This window comes from Lonchura striata, chromosome 3 (assembly GCF_046129695.1).
Source record: "Lonchura striata isolate bLonStr1 chromosome 3, bLonStr1.mat, whole genome shotgun sequence".
Taxonomy (NCBI): Eukaryota; Metazoa; Chordata; class Aves; order Passeriformes; family Estrildidae; genus Lonchura; species Lonchura striata.
Window position 1 is genome coordinate 26,957,919 of NC_134605.1, and position 21,151 is coordinate 26,979,069.

The 21,151-nt window shown below is 43.3% G+C and overlaps 1 protein-coding gene across 2 annotated transcripts in view; it reads left to right on the forward strand.

The window, feature by feature from the left end:
* The first annotated feature begins 752 nt into the window (after positions 1-752).
* Positions 753-21,151, forward strand: part of EFEMP1 (EGF-like fibulin extracellular matrix protein 1) — a 45,399-nt gene continuing 25,000 nt past the window's right edge. Inside the window, exons 1-5 of one of the 2 annotated variants that reach the window (XM_021527521.2) lie at positions 755-1,036; positions 1,290-1,378; positions 1,506-1,593; positions 4,421-4,469; positions 4,648-4,908. In XM_021527521.2, the coding sequence (XP_021383196.1) occupies positions 1,513-1,593; positions 4,421-4,469; positions 4,648-4,908 (391 nt within the window). In that variant the 5' untranslated portion in view covers positions 755-1,036; positions 1,290-1,378; positions 1,506-1,512. Of the gene's footprint in view, positions 1,037-1,289; positions 1,379-1,505; positions 1,594-4,420; positions 4,470-4,647; positions 4,909-21,151 lie in introns of both variants that reach the window. The other variant, XM_021527522.2, reaches the window with a different exon arrangement.

The following is a 21,151-nucleotide window of genomic DNA, read 5'->3' on the forward strand; positions in this document are numbered from 1 at the left end:
CACAATCCTGCTATTTTAAATTTCCTGTGAAGGTTTAGATTAGGCATTTAAAAAAAAAAAAAAAAAAAAAATCAAGGAAAGAGTTGCAAAGCACTGAAAGGGGCTGCCCAAAGCAGTGGTGGAGTCATCACCCAAGGAAATGCTCAAAAATGCGTGGATGTGGGACGCGAGGAAAAGAATATTGGAAGTAAATTTTGTTTGCAACCAGGTGAAGGCTAAGAGATCCTTTTTGTAAGTTTATTTTCTTTTAGATCTGCTTGCATTCAGTGTTTGGCTTGCCTAATGCAATGTCATGGAAGGTGAGGAAATTACACAAGCTTGGACTGAGGAAAACCCCGTTTTTCCAGTCTCATTTCTACATCTGGTTACGGTTGTGATTGTGAACATGGTAGAGATGGGCCCGATAGCCTCAAAGCTCTTTTTTCCCCAACCTTAAGGACTCTACCGTTGCACCACTCACGACACACGACCAAACCACGGCCGTGCCGCGCTCCCTCGGAGACGCACCCGTGAGGGAGCGGCCCCGGGGCCGCCCCGCCCCGCCCCGCCCGCCCGCCCTCACGGCTGCCCCTGCCCGCGCGGGGCCGTGCCCGGGGCTGCCCCCGCGGCCCCAACATGGCGGTGGGGCCGCACCTGCCCCGCGCGCGCCCGCGGGGACGGCAGGGGGCGCGCGCGGCGCCGGCGGGACAGGCGCCCGTTCTATTTAGCCCGGGGCCGGCACCGGGCACGCACCGACAGCGGCGGGGGAGCGGCGGCCGTCGGGCACGGACAGCGGCTGCCGGCAGCGGGAGAACGGGCACCGCCGGCCGCCGGCGCCGCGCAGCACCGCGGGGAAGGACAGCGAGCGGCCGCCGGCACCGCGCGGACACCGCGGGAAAAGGAACGAGCGGCCGCCGGCACGCACGGACACCGGGGCGAAGGGAACGAGCGGCCGCCGACACCGCACCGGCAGCGGGGCGAGGAGAGCGAGCGGCCGCCGACAGCGCAGCGGAAGAGGTGGACGGGAGCAGCGACTGGCGCTCGCCCGGTGCCGCAGGTAGGAGCGGGCAGCGCGGGCGGCTCCGTGCCCGCCGCCCCCGGGCAGGGCTCTGCCCCAGCGGGTCCCTGGCAGAGCCCGGCAGGTGCGGGCTGTTCCCTACGCCTCGCTTTGACTGAAAAATCGCTCTTCCGCCCCAAAGCGTGCGCCGGCCGGGCAGTGCCGCTGCCCGCGCCTTGTCCGGCGCTGCTCCCGATGAGCGCTGGGGTGTTTTAAGCTCCATTGACTGGTTATTTCCGCCCCTCTCTCCCAGCTGGATAAAATCCCCGGGCTGGGAAGCACGGCCAAACCTCACCCTCTCCGTGCGGGAGCGAGCGGGCAGCGCCGGGCCGCCTCTCCCAGGTAGGAGCTGGGTGAGCTCCCCGGGCAGGACCCGGTCCCAGCCCAGTCCCAGGGGTGCTGCGGTCTCTTCCAGCAAAGGAGACCGCTAAAAGCATTCCTGCTTGATTTGTTTTTCCTTTCTTTCAAGGTTCACGATGTTGACAGCTATGTTCTTGGCTGCGCTCGTTCTTTTTACAGTACATTCGCAGGAAACTGAGGAAACCATAACGTACACGGTAAGGTTTAAAGGACTTGGAGATAATTACTGCTTTGAGGGGATTCTTTGCTAAATGACCCTTAAGTAAAACCGAATTTCTTGCCAATGTATAGCATGTGCTACAGAGGGCGATGAGTTTGAATGTTAACCATAAAAGAAGCTGTTCCTGCAATCAAAGAGTGTTTAAAAGTTCAAGTTGACAAGATTGAGCAAAATACATTACAACTGCTTTTTTTGAAAAGTTTATCTATGTACTCACATGAGGAACTGGACAATTTTTTTTTAAAGCCATTTTCATAAATGCAGGGTCCCTAGGACCTTCATTTGAAATATATGGAGTTTGACAGATAATTAGGTCAAACATTCTTTTGTGTTTTCTTATGGATGTTTCAAGCCACTTTTAACAAAATGTAAGTACTTCCAAATTTGGGGCTCTTAATGAAGCATCTGAATCCCGGAGTGATCATGGAACTGTTCTTTTTTAAGCTGATTTTAAGCAGTGGTTTTGCATGGCTTGATAAAATCGTTCAAGAATACTGGAAATAGGTTCTGCTTGCAACCAAGTAGCAGGCTAAGAGATTTAAAGGCCTTTTTGTCAGGCTTCTTCTTTTCAATCTGCTTGTGTTCAGTGCTTCACTTGCATAATGCATGTCATGGAAGGAGTGGCAATTACCCCAGCTTGGGCTGGGGAAAAACCTGAATTTTCACATCTGATTACAGTTGTAATCCCTGCAACTTGCTTCATATGGGTGGACCTCTGGATATGCACACACACATCAGCTCAATGCCACACAAGCAGAAAATTCTGCACACATGCAAAAAGTTAGAGAACCACAGCCAAAACCCGGGATTGTGTTTTATACAAGTAATCCCACTGAAGTCAGTGGGATGGCTCAAGCAAGTAAATATTGCAGATTTGGACCTTCTTGTAGAAGTCAGGGCTTAAAGAAGCCTCAAGTAAGCTTCAGGAAGTCAGTAATAAAATACTTTAACATTGGGCTTTAGAAACATTAGGGTTTTGAAGGCTGGGAGTAGTTTTATTTAGAGGCTTCTGTGATTTACTTTTGTTTTAAAGTCCCTGTATATAAGTGGAACCCTCCTCCCTTCTCACAGTTATTGTATGAGGGGGGTTTAATTGTGCATTGTGGATAATTCTGATTATACCAATTGAACATTTCTAGTAAGCCTATGTGACTTGGGCACCTATGTTCCATTTTCAAGGAGGTCTTACCCTTTAGGTGCTTCACTGATGGTTAAACGCTGATCATGTAAAATGAAACAAAAAAAAAACAGCTTTAGGAGATTTTGTTCTTGGGATGCTACTGTTTCTCATGCACATATTGTATCCATGGAGGGCCAAATCCTTTGCTATTGTAAAAGCCTTTGGCTGCAGTAATAGATGGACTTGGCTCCTTGCAGTTAAACAGACAGTACTTCTGTTGTGCATTAACAGGAATTGGGTGATTCAGTAAATGCATGAATTAGCTGTTTTCTTTTGGGTTTGCCTTTTCATAGCTACAGTAACTTTGAAGTTGTCAACTCAGCATGTAGTCAATCCTTTAGAGAGTGTCCACTTACCCCTTGGGGAGAAAAACCCTTCCAAGCTACAACTTGCTGCCACATTTGACAAATCGCTGGTGTCACCTGCAAGAGAAGAAAATATTTTCAATCCTCCTGCCGAGTCAGAGTCCGTCAGTAACAGGTCCCTCAAAATAACTTGAGGAGAAGACCTGCAAAAAGTGGATCTTGGCATCAGAAAGTCAAGTTTGTCACTTGTAAGTCCCTCAGTAGCAGAGGAGTTGCATTAAGATTTAGCTTGCTTGACTGTGACTAATTACATTAGTCAACTCCATTCTTTTTTTGTATGGGGCCATTAAAGTAATACCCTGAGCAGCCCAAGATGCACCTACATAGCACAGTCTGGTTGATTCAATGATATTTTAATATTTTAAAGGTTTCTTCTGCAGCACCATGATACTTCGCTAATCAGTCTCTGTAACTGTGACCTGCAAATAAAATGACTGCCTTCTGGATAATTTAATGGTTTTGGGCAAAGGAATAATGAAGATACAGAGCAGACTATTTAAAATCTTTCCTGAACTTGCTGGTGTGCATTGATATGAATAGTTGCTGCGTATAGCCTTGTTTGAATTTTGCAAAGTCTTGTATAAATAAGTAGCCCTGCTGTTATAAACTGTAACCATTTATTGTGTGTCTCACAATATAAATTGTCCTTCCTAGACGGCAGTTTCTGGAGTCATATGATTAAAAAGCATGTGAATGAATTTCCAGCTGTCATGGGATCCTTCCCAATTGCTATAGTGCTAATGGGAGAGAGGGTGAAGTCCAGGGGCAGAGTCTTCTTAGTCCCTCTGGCAAAGTGAGTCTGGGAATGAAAGAGGTTCACCTGTTGGAAGGCAGGGAATAAGATCTAAATTCAGAAAAACTGGTTGCTTTTCATAAGAAGATTTTCATTCTGGCCAGCTTGGTCACACATAAGATCATCCAAGGATCCAGCCAAGGAGAGATGGTATAACACAGGGCACAGGAACAAGGGAAGGAGAAAGCAATGGTTTTCTCACTTTGCTCCCCAGCCTGCTCACAACAAACAATATACTGGGAACTTCGTGAGACAGAGGCACTGTCTGTGTGTCATAGAGCATTCCAAGTGGGAAGGGACCCACAGGTTTTGCTGTTCCTACACAGCAGTGCTGTACCAATTGCCATTTGTCTAGCCTACCAAGGTATTGCATTTCCCTTTGTGTCACACTTGGAGTTCACTGACTACACTGTTTTTCCAAAACAAAGAATCCCAAGTAACCAAATTTTTTTTTTTTTCTCCACAGCAATGCACAGATGGCTATGAATGGGATCCTGTTAGGCAACGGTGCAAAGGTACAGTAAATAATTTTCAAAGACAGACTTGTCACTGGTATTCTTAAAGTATTCTCACTGCACACCCCTGTTTTGGACAGGGAGGTGTGCATGCCTGTCTTGTCGTGTTCTTTGTGTTAATGGCTGTTGCAGAAGGTTTGACTGTTAAAAGCATGACTTGTGTTGTTGCTAACCACAGATATTGATGAATGTGAAATAGTCCCAGATGCATGTAAAGGTGGGATGAAATGTGTTAACCACTATGGAGGATACCTCTGTCTACCCAGAACAGCGCAAATTATTGTAAATGAGCGAGAAGAAGCAGCAGCTGAATCCACAAGTGGTCGAAACAGTGTCATTCGCCGGACCCCAGCCGACCCCCAGCGCGCCCCTCCCAACCCAACCCACCAAATCCAGTGTGCAGCTGGGTATGAGCAAAGTGACCACAACGTGTGCCAAGGTAAGCCAGTGCCTGCCTCACTTCTGCTCCCGGTGCACTTGCAGTGTGGGTGACCACAGACCCAGGGGAATGACAGCCTGTAGCCCTTGCACTGACTGGAAGGGACTGATGCTCCATTAACACCTTTAAGGATACAAAAATAAAATATAGAAATGCCACTGTTGTTGTTCAAAGTATCAGAATGTGCAGTTTGTTGCAACCTTTACAGTCTGTGTTGTTCAAGGCATCAGAATGTGCAGTTTGCTGCAACCTCTACAGTCTGTTCCATCTACTTTTGGGCTAAAAAGTTGAATTAATTCCAGTGTCTGCAGCTCCTAAAAAATGTCTTAAAAGTACTCTAGTGAAGCATTTTGTGTTGTATTAAGTATGTCTAGGAAAGAAAGTGCTCTGAAAAGAGTGGGCAATGCAGCAAGGTGTAAGCAATTTGAAAAGGTTTGCAGAACTCTGTATTTTTTCAGTAAGTGAATGCTGAATGAACAAAAAATAACCGCAGGATGAGGTTTTGCTTAGAGCAGGCTGCAGTGCAGAAGGGTCCTATATTTTTATTGTGGATAAGGAATATTCCTCCAGCAGTAGGAACCCAACTTCTGAACATCATGTGCTCTTCTGATCTCTGTGGAAGTAGCCCTAGGCAGACCCTGCCAGTTTACTTCCAGTCCTAGCCTGGCTACTCTTTGAAACTATGGCAATGAAGAGCTTTCATCTGAGTGTACATACACCACACACAGTGCCAAAAATTCTCAGGGCATTAGCAATGTTAATTGTATGCATTCAGGAACCAGCCTCACAAGCACTTCTGTAAACCAAGACTGTTTCATTTATTATTTTATATAAACAGTTTACTCTTCTACTTGCTGAAGTAACAAATGTTTTGGCCATTGTTTTGTTTTCTTTCATAGAAATATATTCTACCCCTTGCTCACAAACTTGCTTTTCAAGCACATTGGAGGGACACCCATGCAAAGAGAGGGCAAAACTTGACCCCATGGTTCATCTTTTCCACTTTGTGGACTGCAGCAGTATAATCACATAAAATAGTACTTTAGGGACTGTAATCAGGGCAGGCTGTAATACACAGTGGTAGTTTCCTTCTCCCTGGTATTCATGTACACAGGACATTATTTATCACTAGTAAGTAAATTCCCTGTCATTCTGGACCACAGTAATCATCATGGAGGCTAGAGGAGTTATTTTTGTAGGCAAAGCCTCAGAGTTGCATTTCTGGCTTATCTGCTCATGTCCAACATTTCTGTCACTCTGATTCAAGAATGTCAAGTACAGAACCTACCACAGGAGGTCAGATCTCCTGAACCCTGGGCGTTCACTGGGGGTCACCAAGGGAAAATCAAAATTTTCCTTAGATGGAAAATAGGCTTTTTCCTTAGTTTAACTTGGCAAAGCCTCAGCAAAACCAGGAGCAGAACTTCTGGATTTGGCCCGGTACTCCCTCCTTCAGGTGATGCTGCTGGCACTACTCTTCACTGGTGAACTGTAATAAACTGTTCCAACTTCAGCACATAACATTTTTATTTGCTAAAGAATGCAAGTCATGCTAGAAGATTTCAAAACATGACTATCCCTTTTGCTATGCTAGCTTTAGGTGTGTACCTTTGGGATACAGTAGGGCAGTTTGACCACATTTAGTACCCATAGTTTGTGCTCCAAACAAAGGTTGAGGGTTAGGTTGAACTGAGAGACTGACAACCGGTTAAGGTTTCTGTTTTGTTGAAGAGAAATTGGTGGTGATAGATTACTATTACGTTATTCCATGCTTTGGCTACCCGGAACTTGCAACTAAATATTTCTATTCAATTCCCAAATCTTTGGTTAATTTATAACAACAACTAAGTGCTATTATGGTACCAGAAGTTTTAACCAGCAGGCACACAAGCTATGGTAAAATCTTGGGCTTAACTGCATCAAGCTACTAATTTCTTCATGCCAACATTTCAATCTAAATGCAGAAAGCATAAAAATATTAGTATTTAAAAGCTGAAATATATTGTATTGAATGCATTCCAGCTGGACAAAGGGTAGTGGACAGTGTGCTTGAAATGAAGAATAAAAGAGTTTTGGAGCACTTAAAGCATGCATCCAGTTTCATGATCTTCATGCTTTTCACTGCTGAAAATATCTTATAAAAGATAATCTTGATCAGCAATGGTCCCACTGCGGATTTATTTAATTATGGTTAAAAGACTTTGCTATGATAGCTGCTTGAGGCTCCTAGGGAGTGTAACTTACAGATATAGTCACACTTAAGCTTGTTTTATTGTTTAGTAAATCAAATATGAAGTCCAGCTCCTTCTAATTGTTTGCAGATGTATGACATTTCCCTTCCAGTCCAGCAGCACTAAGTATTTTATAACCAATGTGAAAGTGTGGAGACCTCTGTTTCAAACAATAACATGCTCCAAGGAGCTGAATTACTGACATCATGCTGCAGTGTGAGGGGCCTTCTGTTTTAACACAAGTATCCACTCCCTTTTTGAGCTTGGAACAGTGTGGGAATGACAAGCCAAAAACACTCCTGTGGTTCCTGTGTTTGGAATAAATGCCCATAAATGACACTGGTCCTGGTAGACTTCACTCCAGTGATGTGCTGACACACATTTTTATTACTACCAGTGAGCAGAAACATGTTCTAGTGTGACGACATTGATGTTAGAAGTGGGGGTAGCAAATATTTCCTGGGACACTCTTAAGACACTCTTTATGAGCAGTGATGCCAGGAACCCCCAAACTGAAGCAAGAATGAGAGAGGTTATTCTGGAGGAAGATCTCTCATGTGCAAAAAGTCGTGCTTCAACATAAACACTTGAACTGCACTTAAAATTCTGAGTTTATGAACTTATCAAATCCCCTTCATCTCCATCCCAGTCAGTTCCCACTTTACTGTCACTCCTAAATTTGTCCCTCAGGGAGATTTCCATATGTGGCACCTGGTCACACTTTCAGGAAGCCACATGGATGTTCAGCCCTGTCCCTATGAGGGTATCACTGTAATGGGGAAGAGCAAAAAAACAGAGTAAGAAATAATTTTAAACAAATTGCTGAGTTAACTCAGGTTACCAGACATCTTTTCCCTGATAAGAACCATGAATAGCTGCACTCTGTGCCTGCATACAGGACTGAGTTTTATTTTACTTTGTTGTTAGGCTCTCTGTGATTTGAGTCTGCTCCTATTGAATTCAAAAGAAAATCACCCAATTAATTCAATTTTGTCAAGCCTAGTCTCCAAGAAAGTACTGGCTTCTCTTAGAATGTTAATGGCACTTGAATGAAAAAAGGGACCAAAAAAGCTACCAAATAAACTGTAAACTTGAGAAGGGAAAAGAACTTATTTTCCTTAATTCCTATCATGTTGGCAATACAAGCAATAAAGTAAGCAAACATTTTTGCTTCTCAGCTAGATTAGCTTTTGATACTTCTCCAGCCTGTTTGTAACCCTTTGTGCTGCTGCAATGTCAAGTACAGGAGGCAGACAGATTGCAATACAAGAGATCAGTGCTTGCTTCTGTGGGAGAAAGACATTTTTCCAGAGTTCTGTTGAAACTTGATGGACATTGGTTGCTTTTTTCCTCCTCTGTGGAAGAAAGCAAATGATGAATTTGTTTTCCGTGCTGTGGTTATTTTTCCCCCTTCAAAATCACTTTAGGTATCCTTACACTGGTAGAGGTTAAGGTTTTTTGTTTTGTTTTGTTTTTTTGGTATTTTTCAAAGTAACTTATCATACTCAAGCTATGCTTTTGATTCAAGAAGTTAATTGTGAATAAGTCAAATAAGGCTAAATTTTGCATCTGTAGAATCCTTTTGGTTGTTGTCTTGTTAAGGAGGGACAAGGGGGAGCAGTTCATGATGTTTTCCATAGAAAAATCACTTTATATTATATATATTTACATATGTCAGGGATGCACAGCTGGCATATAAAAGACATAAAAGGAGTGTGAGTGCAGGTGCACTTGGTTGCCCTTGGCAGAGCCTGGCTGTGCTGTGGCAGGAGGTTCCTCCCTGGCATTTTGGCTGGGGCACTGCAGCTCCTAATGAGCTCCACTCATTGCACTTTGATTCCCCTCCCTGAGAGCTCCTAGAACATGCAGCCACATCCAGCCAGCTGAAACTCAACCTGAAATGCACCCCAGGGGTGCCACTGATGTGCCACCACCACTAACGAGCACTCAGCTTTCAGGGCCAGACTTCAGGAGCCTCAGAAGTGCATGGACTGGGATTTTGGAGCCTCTGCATGAAGCTGGGATCTGCTCCTATGGGCTCAACCCATTTTCTAATACAGACACAGCCTCAAATACAGCTATAGCTGTTCCTTAGTCACCAAAATGTTTTTGAGAGCTTTTTGTAAAATATTGTACTATCCCAAGTTTTCCCCCTTCCTGTGGGTAAAGGAGTACTTTCAAAAATCCTTCAGGGCTACTTGTGGCTGCCCCATCCCTGAAAGTGTTCAGGCCCAGGTTGGATGGGGCTGGGATAGTGGAAAGTGTCCCTAATCATGGCAAGGGTGGGACAAGATGATCCTCAAGGTCTCCTTCCAACCCAAACTATTTTATGGTTCTGTGAACACCACTAGGCCTGTTGAGTTTGAGGATAGGGTGAAGACAGAGACTGTGGCAGGAAAAATAAGGCCTGGTTGGGTGGTTTAGGATGGCAGTAGGTCCAAGTGCTCCCTCAGGCCATGTGTTTGTGCAGCACTCCAGGAAGTGGGGAACACTTGTTGCCAGCTGTAGCCACTCTAAGAGACTGACCTGGTTACATGTGCCACTTGAATACTCATTACTGGGACAAGCCATAGGAATTCTGCAGGTCTAAGACAACCTGCAGAAGGACAGAAGCTGACACTTTCACAGCTCTTTGTTCATAGCTTCCAATTAATACCTTGTACATTTGGAAACATCATGCGGAGATCATCTTTCACCAGCCCATCCCGAACCAACTGTTCAAGATGTTAATCTGTGAAACTGCTGCATTCTGCTGCAGAGCAGCATCTCTTTAGTTGCCCTGAGGGTCCAGAGGGACATTCACAAAAACCCATCTTGTTTTGAGGGCCTGGTTTTGGGCATTTTTGAAGTCGGGCCACTCTGAATCATCTTCCCATTTATGCTATTTGCACAGCTGTGAGTGTCAAGTCAAGCCCTTGGAGAGATATTCTGTGTTCTTTCGGACCATTTTACTGTGACATCCATCACAAACATAAATACTAGCAGCTGCTTTCCTTTCCTGAGTTAGTTACTGCTTTCCCATTGTCCTGACCTCTGCAGGAATACGCTCAGTGCATTGCTGCTAAAGATTCTTCCCATTTGCTCATCCTGTGAAGTGCACTAGAGGCAAGCAAGCTTCCCCGAGTTGTATTTACCTTAGCTTCCTGAATTGGGATTATGCAGGCAAGCACTGGACTTCAAGTTTAAGTAAACTCATTAGCAGTTCTCATGGCCTCTTGCTGCAGAAGAATGGAATCACACAGTAGTCCCCTCGGCTGTCATCCTTGTGGGCTGCATTTGTTGATTTTAAAGCCTGTTGCCTTAGTAGCTCCGAGGAGGCTCACGTTTTGACAGACAAAACACAGCAAATGATTCAGAAGGCACATGGCCTGAAGAAAGTCCAAACTCCAGCCATCTGTCCTCCTTCACAATTCCTCTCTCTGAGGTCTTTTTCACAATGCAATCAGGAATAACACCAGATAGCAAAGGGGAAGAATGTGCTCATGCCTGCTGGCTTGGCATCCCAGAGTACTTGGCACCCTATTAAACAGTTCAGAGCACTTATTTCTCTCTTCGAGGAATTCCCTGTACCTGTTGCAGACACTCAGATCTGTGCATCCTACAACCACACCTGTGCGTCAGGAAACCACACCAGGAGAGAGGGCTGTCACATGCTGCACTCAACAGCACCAGAGGGCACGAAACAGGACTTGGTGCAGCACGTGCTGTGCTCCCTGTGTTCCCTGTGCCAAAACCTGCTCTCAGAGGAATATATTCCACAGCATCACAGTGATACAGGCACTTCCCCAAACAAGGCACACTGGCAGCTGCTTTTAGCACCTTTTTGAGGTAATTTAATAGTGACCGTATTGCCACTGGGATGTTCTCATTGCGCTTGCTTTTAGCAGTTGTTTCCTCACAGTATCCTGCACTGTCACTCTTCAGCCTCCTGAGAAACACTCTGTGCTCCTCCTCTCCCCAGTTTCTTGCTCAAGATGATTTTCTCTCAACCACCACTTTTTTCCTCCAGTTTCAAACCTGATTCCTACTTCTGATTAATTAGTGGATAAAGGAAGTGCTCTTACCTGTGTTTTATTTTCACTCTTGTTATCTGGGTTACTGAGTCACATTTGCTAGAACGTTTCAGAAGGATCTCAGCATTGCAGACACAATTTTCAAAGGTCCAGGATCTTTCTTGAGCATCTCCAGTGATGGTACACAAATTTAGGAAGCTGGAAAATTAGTTCAAGAGCTGAATTTTGAAATTTATTTTCCTCATTTTATTCTCTTTCCAAGTGATATCTCCCTTCCCATGCTGGCCAGGGAAGATGATAGCTGCTGTTTCTGTGTGCCAGAACAGCCCTACAGGAAGAACAAAGCTTCCTGCAAAAGCAGCAGAGGCCTGTTTGATTCCTCTCTGCACCACCCAGGGATGCCTGTGTTGCACTCCCTGTCTTTTGCTAGGGAATACTGGGAATACCATCTGCTGCCCTACAGCAGAGCACACCAGTCTCCAGCACTGCAGGAATTCATTCAGAGTGGTAGTTAGGCTTGCTGGTTTGCCATTTTCCTACTGTCAAAACCAGTGGGAGTGCTACAGGACTCCCTTCTGGTGAGATACTTTTGGTCTGGTAGAAACCACAAGGAGAGTATAATTTTTGAGTTCACCTACCAGGTTGCATCTTAAACATTCCACATTTTTTGTGGTGTAGTCAACTCCTCTTGTGCAGGCACTTTGTCATGGCAACTCCTTTGTGCTGTGTCTGTGTTAACTGGGATTAATGTAAGCTGAGCTTAACTACCTCCTTTCATTAGATTTAAAGAATTTTTATTCTTTTATTCCCCTCTGTGATGCTTTTTGAGCTACTTTTTATGGGCTATCATCATTTATGCTTGGTCTAGAATAAATCACACAAAATTTAAGCCTCCTTTGAGCTGAAGGGTTCTTGTCAAAGGGAATTTTGCCACATACCTGTCAAAGTGTTTAGATGCTTCTATCCACAAGGCTGGAAGATCTGAACTGGGCTTGTAAGATCTCTGTTTTCTGTATGACAATGGAATAGGTAATCAGACATATAAAGTTCATGAGTAAAAAGTATGAAATTTCACAAAGGAATATCTGTTTCATTTTTAATTTGCTACATTTTGTTTTCACAGAAGCCAGATAACAACAGTTTTGGAGAGAAGGTTATTTGCCATAATTCAGTAAACAGCAAAATGTAACCTGAAAAAAAACCCTATGCTAAATACACAGGAATGCTGTGTGTACCTTCTTTCATCTACCTTTTAACTTTACTAAAAATACAAGAGGGACTTGCAAATTACAGAGCTCTGAACTATTTTAGTACACATGTAGTTATTATAAAATGCCTTTAATGCTCATTCCCATTTGTGTCTTATTTGTTAATCTGAAATAATGTTAAAGGTTGGTCCTGTTGTAAGCAGAGGAGAGAAATGTCTAACTTTTGTTAGGTATAATTATCTGATCAAAGCTGAAAAAAGTGACTAAGAAAACGTTTGTTACATATACTTTTATAAGTTACAGTGCTAAGAAAAAGTTATTGAGGCTCAGAAATTACTTAGACCTTTTCTGGCAAAATATATCCCAAGCATTTTAATTAAGCATTTTTAAAATTAGATATTCAGTAGCTCCTTGTCTGTTGCTCTTACTGAATGGCTTAAATAAATAACTCTAAAGGAAAATTCTTCAATGGAATGACAAAGGATTCAGTGTGTGAAGGTCTATCTCCTGGGAAGAGATGTTTACCTTGGAAAACTCTCAATCTGGCTTTATTAACTCCTGATTTAAAAAATTCATGCCTTTGAGTGGACATTAATTAATAAAGCCTGTTTTGATCAGCTCTGAGAAGAAGATATTGTTGAGCCTGTCTTTATGAGCTGAATTTAACCTGAAGGAAACTCCTAGTCTGGTGCATGACCCAGTGTGAGATGATTTAAGCAAATCTGACCCTGCACTTGAGCATGTTCAGTCCATGCCTGAACAGATGCTCCATGGGGATTCCTGAGGACAAGCAGAGCTCGTTCCAGGGTTTTTATGTGCATCTGCCTGCATGGCTGGGATCCTGTGAACAGGTAACTGGGCACATTGTGTGCAATCAAACCAATCCCACTCTCAGATGGAAACCAGACACAAACTCTGACCAGGCAGATTGCTGTGTAGAACTGGGCTTTATACCAAGAGTTAAGTTTGGGTTTCAATTTCAATTAAAATTCACCAGAGTTAAAGAAATTCAAGGGGGGGAAAAAAAAACCCAGGCATATTATGGGATATAAACCCCCATAATTCCAGAAAAGCAGTAATTTGGACAATCAATTCCTGGATATCTTGTAGCTTTATACATTTGGAAAGAAATCCTTATCAGTACTGTAACAGCCTACTCCTACAGTTGTCCAAAGTTCTTATAATTGGGAAATACAAGGACTTTTGACAGGTAACAATGTTCTGTGTGGTTTTAAAGAGGTTGCCTACAAGGTAACATTTAATAGCCATCTTATTCAGAGCAAAGGAATCAAACATGGCAAAGTGAGCAGAAATTTAAGTGTGATTTTAGCTGACATTACCTATCTTATAAAAATAGAATCCAGGAGAAACAATCTCTCTCCTGTCTAAACTTACTCTGGGGAGAATTTTAAGTGCATGGGATTCAGAGTAGGTAGAATTAAATACACTTTCAGAAGCAGCAAATACTTGCTTGTAGTTTTTAAAGCACTTTCTTCATAAATTAATTTGCTCTCAAGGGACTTTCTTATCAGGAGCCAGTTCTCCACAGAACTTGGAGATGATAAAACAAGGACTAGGTAAAACAAGGACTTGGGTGTCACGCCTGGGGTGAGTTAAAAGCAGGAATATAGGAATATCTCACAGGGCAGTGAGCACAGAATCACGTCAGAAATAAGCAGGGCTTTGGAGCAACCCCTGCTCTGCCCCTGTGGGCTGTGGATGACACCTGACTTTACTCCTCCCAGAAGTTGTTGGAGACTAAATCAGGAGAGACTTTTGCAGAATCCAAAAGTCATTCCCACTTCCCAAGGGGAAAGAAAAAAACGTGTTCTTCTCTGACATCATCCCATCTGTATGTACTCTGCATCCAGACCTTCCTCAGTCTTATGTGGCTTAACTTGAAGCATCAAGACAAATTTTCTTTCCCACTTTCTCCTTGTGTGCTACCGGATTAGAAAATAATTTGGGGATGGTTACGATACCCAGAGATATTGCTGAGATTTCCAGCACTTTTTCTCTGGAGCAGAAAGCACTGTACAAGCAGATAAAAATGATTGACTTAACACCACTGAGCACCTCTTGGGTTTCTGGTGTTTGCAGGAGCAGCAGAACTTTCCAGCTTGAATTAACCTGAGGTGGAAGAGAGTTAGAACCACACTCCTGAGAGCATTTGTGAAGGAAAAGTTGGGTGAAGGAAAAACACCCACCCATTTTCCCCATTGAAAACACTGACCATTATTTAAAAATCCAGAAATCATATTCATAGATTTTAATCTGTTGATCAGCATGTGAAAAAGAATGATTCTGGGGAAGGGGGATCTTTTTTGTGTGTATTCCAAGCCAGAGTATTCCTCTGTTAGAAACTGTGTCTCTCTATGCCTTTAAAAAAGAAAATTCCCCATTTCTAGACAAGATATTTTTATGAAAATATTGCTTCATTATGTATTTAAATCAAAACATTCTCTTCATTCTGGTTACACTCAGAGTTCAGTATCCACTGTGAGGAGAATCTCTTCCTTACTATGTATGCAGATTTATAAGGCTCCAGGCACCTTTGAAATAAATTGAAAGCATAGCCATGTAAAGGAGCCAAACCCCAAAACCAGCCAAGGAGATCCACCCAGCAACACCCTCGAACACCCTCAGCTCTTCCCCTAAGCACAGCTTTAGAGCGCTGGTCTTGATCTTGTCTCTGCTTTCTCCACCCTCCTAAAAGCTTCCTGGGGGATTCCCCAGCTCCAGAGCCATGCAGGGGCTGTTTGGGATGCAGGAATTAGTTCACTTGCTTGGTTTCCTTCCCTCTGAAACAGCTCAGGAGCAGGGCAGCTGTTTGCAGAGACTGGGACAGGGGGATACTGAAAAACAGGAGCAGCAGCAGAAAGCAGCAGCTTGGGGATGAAGAGAGGTTCTAACAGTAGATCAAAGCATAGCAAAACCATACAGAAATAATCAAAGGTTTGTAGCTGCTTTTTCCCACTTTGAAATTCACAGTTTGAGTATCTGTGATGCTGGAAGGTGGCATGGTTAGGGAAGCCCCCAAAGGAAACGCTTCCTGAAATCTCTGCCATGGGATAGGAGTGAGGCCAACAGTTTAGAGACTTGATCAAACAAAGGTCTGGACATTTTATACAGCAAGAGCAGTAGTTAAAAAGCAGCAACTTTTGAAAAGGTTAACAAACCTAATTTATGCTTAGGGCAATCCTCAATTCTGAATGAATGTCAGGATGAGGTTGATTGCTGAAGAGCATATTGGCAATACCTGCAATTTTCTGAGGTATCTCACAGTGCCCAGTTTTAGACAGCAGAGTCAGTATGTTTTCCACCTTGCTGGATTTGGTGGCTGTTATCTGTGGGTTGAGCACAAAGCCAATTCCCCAAAGCTCTGGCTAATCAGTCTGGTGGACATCAGATGTTCAGTGCCATAATGGAACCACTCCTGGCCCTACAGGCTGCAGAAGGTTGAGCCATTTTTGGGAGAGCACAGACCAGTGTAGGTTTCTTTTTAAATTAAGAGCATTAGGAAATTCAGATTAAAGTTTCTTTAATTCTGGCAAAGTGGTGTGTAAATAATCTGATTGTTAGCTGTCAAATGCAATTTCTATATCAAAAAGAACATTGTCATTGAAGGAATCAGGGTTTGTTATTGTGGAGCAGAGCAACCAATACTGAAATTCAGTGACACTGAGTACTGGCACAGCTTCCAGGAGCCCTCCAAGGTCTCATTCTCCTGAACAACATGTGCATGGAGAAAGAACTGTCCTTCACTAAAAACAGCCTCATGGGGCATGCACTTCCCTACATTAAGGGTTGGACTTGATGACCCCTTTCAACTCCAAATATTCCATGATGTGTGACTTAACCAGCACATCACGCCCCACAGTTGCTGTGTTCAGTGGTGCATTCGGGACAAAAGCAGCAGCAGGAGCAGCTTATATCATTCCTTGCATTTGACTCTTTGTTTTAGTATCTGTCATGTCCAAGCCAGCCAAAAAGTGGCCACTGCGCATTCTGGCTGGTGGAGGCTGAGGGAGCCCCAGGGGCTCCATTTACATGCCTCATGTGTGACCAAGCAGGGGCTGAGGAGCCACTGCACAGCCTGGTCCTCAGGGTGGGGTCCCACTCCTGCTACAGCCCCGAGCAGGAAGCTGGAAGTAAAGACTTAAAGACACCGAAGGGACTGGTTGGGATTTCCACATACTCAATGGCCATTGGGAGGTTCAGCCAGCAAGAAAAACCCCAAGTGTGTAAGAACAGGAAAAACAGCAAAAAGGCAGCAGGAACCAAAAAAGAGTTTTTCATCGGGCTGTAACATTCTGAGCAGGACAGCTGTGGGATGTGCCTGGATGGAGCCCATCCCCGTGGAACGCACCATCACACACTCGGCTGTACGGCCCAGAGTTCCAGAGCTGCCTTTGTCACACAAAGCCAGCTTCAAGACAGCATTACTGTCCCACTGGGATGCACTTGGGATGGGCTGCACAGACAACAGCCCTTAAAAACTGGAATGATAATATGCAGGTTTTTCCATTCCTATAATTTGTCCTTAATTTGAAAAATTAAATGCTTATGTCCCATTGTTAACTATTCTTAGCAGTAATTTCACAGTTTAGCCCAGTGGTGACCAACCGGTTTCCTTACAGTTCTTCTCTTAATTCACAACTGGGCTGAACTTACTTTCTGGGTTTGAACTTATTTACTTACTTAGGTTGCATTAAAAAAAAGTTGTGTGACAGTCTTCACATGATTTAGTCAGAAACCTCACTGCACTCAATTCCTGCCTGAAGAACACTATAAAAAGTCAGAGGAAAGAAAGGTAGTAAAGTTCTCCATTCTGGTTAATAGCTTAGAGTATGTTTACAGCAGCCCGATTCAGGTGAGAAGGATCCTTGGAAGGTCTCCAGCCTGACATCCTGCTCTGCTCTGAGATCAGGCCTGGGAGATTTATCCAGTCAGGGCTTGAAAAACCCCATGGAAGTAGAGCACAGAATTTTTCTGGGCACCTGTTCCACACCTTGACTGCCCTAGTGGTGAAAAAAGTTTTCCCCTATACCTAGAATCCCTTCTTACAAGTCACCCTGGATTGACACACACAAAAGATGTGCTAAAAATGCAGATTTGGGGGAAGAACAGGTTTGTTTTCTTACAAATGTGTATGTGAAAAAGTCTTCTCCATAAGGAGAGGTAACAATTCTGGGCAGCCCTAGGTTTGAATGAAAACATTTTCCTGAGGAACAGACTGGATGAATGTCATTCCCAGCCTCCCATGACCCAACTCCTGCTACAAATGAATCTCTGCAGCTTTTTAATTTACAGTTTAAAAAAAAAAATTAATGTGTATCCACAAACAGGGAAAGAAGGGAAGTTTCACTGATCCATGACTGTGCTTACTTGAACTCTGAATAACTACAGATATTTTCATAGCTAGCACCCACCAAGCTTCTCAAGGTGAAGAGAGAATATCAAGACTGATTTCAATAAATAAAACCACTGTTTGTACTTTGAAGTGTCATATTAAAACACCTTCAGTTGCATTCCAGCATGTAAAGCACATGTTTAGATCCCAGTATTTTACCTGACACCTTTGCACATGCCTCAGTTTTCACAACTCTCACTGCTAGCCTAAATCAGGTTGTTGCTAGGAACTTTTATTTTAAAACCCCTCACTAAAAAACTTGCCAGAGCAAGCCTGCAATACCAGGCACATGCTGATCCTACTCATGGGTGGGTAGGAAATGCTTGAGAGTATCAGAGGGAGTAGCCTTGATCTGGAGGAATTGGCTGTTTACTCAGCTTGCAGTTCCATTGCTGGGACAGTTTTCAAATCCCTCTGCTGAATATCCCAGCTTGTCTCACATCTACCAATGCTGCCCCTTTTAGATACCCTTCAATTCTTGTTTCTCTTTAATTCCTTACTCTCCCCTCCTCTTTTCTTTATTAAACTCTTGGCAACGAGGGCCAAAACCTGACTGAAAACAGCAGTTCACACTGTGGTCCTGGATAAATTATGGTACAATTAGCAACGTCACTTTCAAAATGTTAATGAAATAAAGCTGCTCCTTTAGGAAACCAGACACTTTACAGTTGATGACTTATGGTGACTCCAAACAGGACTGTGAATTCGCAGTGCCAGATGAAGCCATGCTGTCACTTCTACTCACTAAATATGTTGTGCCACTTCTCTAGGAAATGAGGCCTGGCTTGGTTACAAGAACTAATTCCTCAGTATCTTCTCTGTAAAATCTTATCTCTTGTGGCAGTTGAATTTCCAACTTGTTGATGATCTACAAACCAGATCAGTTTATCCCTTCTGAGGAGCAGATGGATGCAGGGGCTGGTTTAGGACAGAATGACACATAACTGCATCCACAGAGATCTTTCCAGGAACCTCTCAGATTGCTTTTCTGACTCAAGGGACCTTGTTCTCCGCCACTGGACATTTTGGGCAAGTACATGTACATGTAAAAAGTGTGAAGCCTTGTGGGGTAAATAAAAATTCCTGCACAAATAAGGGGAAATAAATCAAGCCCAAGAGTTTAATGGCGATATGAAGAATTAACCTGTTTGCTGAACCTTCTCTAGATAAGAGATCATTGTTCTTTGATTTGAAAAGATTTTTGTTTTCAATATGTATGTAGCCTTACTTATCTATTATACTTTGCTTCCTTTTTATTTTCCTTTCATTGAAAACAAGGCCTAAGTCCTTAAAAACTATTTGGACTTGATCCTAAAACACACTGAACACTTCCGAGTCAAGAAAATAACAGGGTACAAGAACCTTCATGACTTGGATTTCTTTTTTCAGAGGTGTTTTTGAACCTCTGAAATCCCTTTAGAAGACCCTGTGGTTATTAGCTGAGACATTTTTTCTTTCATGCTGATTTTTTTGCCTTTCCATGAAATCTCCAAAGCAAACTAACAGTCTGTGAGTTCCTAAATAAATTTAGATACAGATCTCACTACAGAGGATGTTCAATTAACTGCTAGAAACCAATCTTGGCATTAGTCTTCTGTTAGTGTTTTGCATATTTATTGGTAGCATCTGATTAATTAAACCCAGCCTCTAAATCAGGGCAGTTGGTTAAATGCTATCTATGAAAGTCTTCAAGCTACTGAAGCCCACATGTTTTCAGCCTGCTAAAAAACTTCTCCTCCTCTTCAGTAGTCCCTGTCTGGAAACCTTGTATCTTAAAAAACCTGTTAAAAAAAAAAAAAAAATCTTTACAACCCACTACTTTCATTACCTATTTCTTCCTGTCCTCTGAAGTGCCCCCTTCTGTCCTCTCTGTTTGCTGCTTGAACATCATCCTCATGGGGTTTTGGTTCAAGGTTTGGAGCAGCACAACAAGGGAATCCTTCTCCACAGCCAGAGCTTCTGAAACCAAAGAACAGAGAGAAATCCAGGTTGGATCTCCCAAACGTACACAATGAATTTGAGGTTGATTAGCTTGCGAGAGGGCTTAATGTTGCACACATTCCAGTTAACAACTGTAATTGCATAAATAATAGTAAATTATTTTTTAATTACTTTAAAAGACTTCAACTTTAGAATTTTAAGTGATCCCCTCCTTTATCCTGTAGGTAAGAAATGAATGTGCTCATAGATACTTATTCTTTCTCCATCTATAAATAGACTATCTTCCTAATACTCAGTTACATCTCTCCTTCCGTCACCTTTTCATTCTATTCTTTGCTCTTGGCATTAATTACTTAGATATAATTAGCCTCCCCTAGGATTAATCTTTTGCCAGTTTACCTCTTGCCTCATCAGTTCCTGGAATAGCACTTCCATGAGGAAAGAGCCACCAATTTTGTTGACATCCAGCAGCTCAATGAGGATAATATGGACTTGCCTTTACCTGCTCCACTGCAAAGCTGAGTGGACAGTCAATGCACTGGAATGAAATCCATCTGGAAGGCATTTGAGGCAGGCAGGCATCTCTGAGAATCCAACTGCGATTGACTGCTTTATCCAATAGCTTTGATGAAAGTCTAAATTGAGAAATCTCTTCTCCCATACTGCAAGAATTTATGAGCAGAATTTCTTTTGACCTACCACCACTGGCCTATGTTCAGCAGCATCTAAGGCCCTCATGTTTCCCTGTGGATCCTGACCAGCCATTAACCTCTGCAGTCGATTTTCATCACACATTCATGGCTGTCTACTTAAAGTTCCAGACAGCCAGGCAGTGCCAAATAATGTACTGACAATGTCCTGGGCATCCCTCAGATGTGCCAGGATGCAGACAGGCATCCCTGGCACTTGGCTTATACATTCCATTTGCAAGAGCAGAAAGATGTGAGATGTCATGCCTTTTAAAGAAGGGAATGGAACACACAGAGAACCGAGCAAAAAACCTGTGGGGGGAAACAAAAAAAAGGACAAGAAAGGTCCTCAGTGCATTTTCAGAAGGATGGCTACAAGAAAGACGTAGAGGGACTTTTTGCAATTTATTTCTTTGCATTGAGAGAGTAGATTTACATTAGATATCAGGGAAAAAATTCTTGACTGTGAGGTGAGGCCCAGGCACAGATTGTCCAGAGAAGTTGTGGCTGCCCCATCCCTGGAAGTGTTCAAGGCCAGGTTGGACAGGGTTTGCAGCAACATGAGATAGTAGAAGATGTCCCTGCCCATGACATAGGGTTGGAATTGGATGAGTTTTAAGACTCCTTCCAACCCCAGCCATTCTATGGTGCTAAAGCTTCCCACTCACCTTTCTTCCTGGGACCAGAAGCAAGAGAAGCATCTCAAGCCACAAAGTATTCAAAAAACTCGTCCAGTGTATCTGGAGGT